We start from the raw sequence: 2,985 nt of genomic DNA on the forward strand, positions 1-2,985 counted from the left end.
GAAATTAATACACAGGATGAACTGAAAAAGTGCATATATCAATATTATAGTAGAGAGATAATTTAAAAAAAAAAATTTGCTATTAGTATTCAGTTTCAGAAACTCCTAAACTCTTTGGAATAATTTTTGTAGCACGTTCCGGCTTCTTCTAGTGTCTTGAAAATCATCCCGACCTTTGGGATAAATTGTTCATGCACAACACACCTGGTCTGCAGAATGAACCGAACATGTTATTATGGTGAAACAATTATATAGTACTAAATGAATGGAACATTATCCATTATATAAAATCAAATTCAAACAGCTTTCTGTATAATGAATCGAACACGTCATTATGGTGAAACAATTGTATAGTACTAAATGAATGGAACATTATCCATTATATAAAATCAAATTCAAACAGCTTTTTTCATAATGAACTGAACACGTCATTATGGTGAAACAATTGTATAGTACTAAATGAATGGAACATTATCCATTATATAAAATCAAATTCAAACAGCTTTTTGCATAATGAACCAAACACGTTATTAAGGTGAAACAATTGTATAGTACTAAAAGAACGGAACATTATCCATTATATAAAATCAAATTCAAACAGCTTTTTGCAGAATGAACCGAACACGTTATTATGGTGAAAAAATTGTATAGTACTAAATGAACGAAACATTATCCATTATGTAAATTCAAAACACCTGTTCTACAATTGAGAGATTATTAATTCAATTCGATTAAAAAAAAATCCAAACCTCGTCCGCTTGATTCGTTTCAGAAGAATAATCCAAAACACTCTCATTCAACTAATTTGAAGTTGAATTATTCATTATTTTGATAGAATATTGAAATCTGAAAATGAAGAAGATAAATCCACAAAATCGAAGAAGAAAAGGTAAAAGAATAGGAAAAAGAAGGACGAGCAGCAGAGAAAAACAACAACGAACAACAAAGATTGCAGATCTGAAAATTACAATGCAAATTGTTAATGTTGAAGAAGAGAAGAAGATGAATATTTACGTTGAAGAAGAAGTTTACGTAAATCTATTACGTTGATAAGAAGGAGAGGGGGGCGTGCATATATTTCACATAACTTTGGGGGACGAGGGAGGCGCGTTAAAAAAAAAGTTGTTAGATGAGTTGAATAGATTTTTTATAGGATGTGGAGCATTATTATTTTTTTTTTAAATTTGGCTAAACAAACAAAGTATACTTTTAATACAAAATTTTTCATAAAAAGATATTTTTAGTATCTTCATTTAAATAAATGTTTAAATAAATTACACTTTCATACGAAATATGTTCTTAAATTAAGAAGTGTTGCATAACAACCATACAAAAGCATCACAAAACTTTCAAGTTTATTTAAATCATACTACGTTGTTGCATGGGACAATTATGCATGGATAGATAGGTGACAATCAACATTTGCATGACATTACAACATTGTATTTTTAAGAAATTTTTTAATTCAAAATCCACCACCATGACCGCCTCCGCCTCCACCACCACCGCCTCCACCACCGCCGCCACCACCACTACCACCACCTTTACCTCCTCCAAAGCCTCCACCAACTCCTCCTCCTACACCACCACCTTTTCCACCTCCAAAGCCTCCACCTCCTCCACCTCCACCTCCACCTCCACCTCCACCTCCTCCACCTCCACCTCCTCCTCCTTTGCCGCCTCCAAATCCTCCACCTGCACCACCCCCGACTCCTCCCCCTACACCACCTCCAGCTCCAGAGCCTCCACCGGCACCACCTCCAGCTCCACCACCTCCTCCAACTCCTCCTTCTCCACCTTTGCCACCTCCAAAACCTCCACCAGCACCACCTCCAGCTCCTCCACCTCCTCCAACTCCTCCTCCTCCACCTTTTCCACCTCCAAAGCCTCCACCAGCACCACCTCCGCTTCCTCCACCTCTACCACCTCCAAAACCTCCACCTGCACCACCGCCTCTGCCACCTCCAAATCCTCCACCAGAACCACTACCCGCTCCTCCACCACCACCTTTTCCACCTCCAAAACCTCCACCTGCACCACCACCTCCTCCGGCACCGCCACCCTTGCCACCTCCAAATCCTCCACCTGTACCACCTCCAAATCCACCACCACCGCCAGCTCCTCCTCCTACACCACCACCTTTTCCACCTCCAAACCCTCCACCACCACCTCTACCACCTCCAAAGCCTCCACCAGCACCGCCACCGCCCCCAACTCCTCCTCCGGCACCACCACCTTTACCAAAGCCTCCACCAACACCACCACCCACACCGCCTCCACCGCCACCACCAAATCCAACACCCCGACCTCCACCTCCTCCAATGCCATCAACTAACTCATCATCTTTAACTTTTCTACATTCTGCTATTCCTATTACAAATACAAATAACAAAGCAAGCACACTTACATACTTATGCAATTTTCCCATGTTTGTTTTGTTCTCTCAACAAAACAAATCTATAAACTACTCTTTTATCTCTTACTTTTAATTTGATAAAGCTAGCTACCAAGGAGCAATATTTATAGTAGGGGAGAGGAAGGGTACGTGCCATTAATACATAATGCAGTTGAAGTTCTCTATCATCTTGATATTGATGCCTTGGCATTCATAGTACCACTTATTCAACACTTGAGCAAAAAAATCAAACTTGATTGGAACATTGAAAGTGAAAATTTTCTGTACCATTCAATGTGTGCCACCCGCAAGCTAATTAACCATATATCTAGATATGCATAAAACAACTTCTATAAGCCCAAGCATCTCACGTTTCTAATCTAAACCATGAATTCTTCATACTAATGGTTAATAAACTGAAAAGTTGGATTACACTATTTCATATATGGCTTTTTGATATGGTGAGTTTACAACAAGCATTATGTAAAATTATTGATGGCAAATTGACAAGTGCCATATAAAGCTTGGCTTTCTTGATCAAATCATCATAATTAAAGACAGGTTAAAGTTATTAAACTATCGGTAATACT

General features: G+C 39.0%; 1 protein-coding gene across 1 annotated transcript; it reads right to left on the reverse strand.

Annotated features, from left to right (window-relative positions):
* Positions 1–1,280: 1,280 nt before the first annotated feature.
* LOC112742282 (uncharacterized) lies at positions 1,281–2,507 on the reverse strand. The gene has a single exon (XM_072213811.1). The coding sequence runs from the start codon at positions 2,426–2,428 to the stop codon at positions 1,466–1,468; it is 963 nt and encodes a 320-aa protein (XP_072069912.1). The 5' UTR covers positions 2,429–2,507; the 3' UTR covers positions 1,281–1,465.
* Positions 2,508–2,985: the final 478 nt, after the last annotated feature.

Source organism: Arachis hypogaea, chromosome 14 (assembly GCF_003086295.3).
Source record: "Arachis hypogaea cultivar Tifrunner chromosome 14, arahy.Tifrunner.gnm2.J5K5, whole genome shotgun sequence".
Classification (NCBI taxonomy): domain Eukaryota; kingdom Viridiplantae; phylum Streptophyta; class Magnoliopsida; order Fabales; family Fabaceae; genus Arachis; species Arachis hypogaea.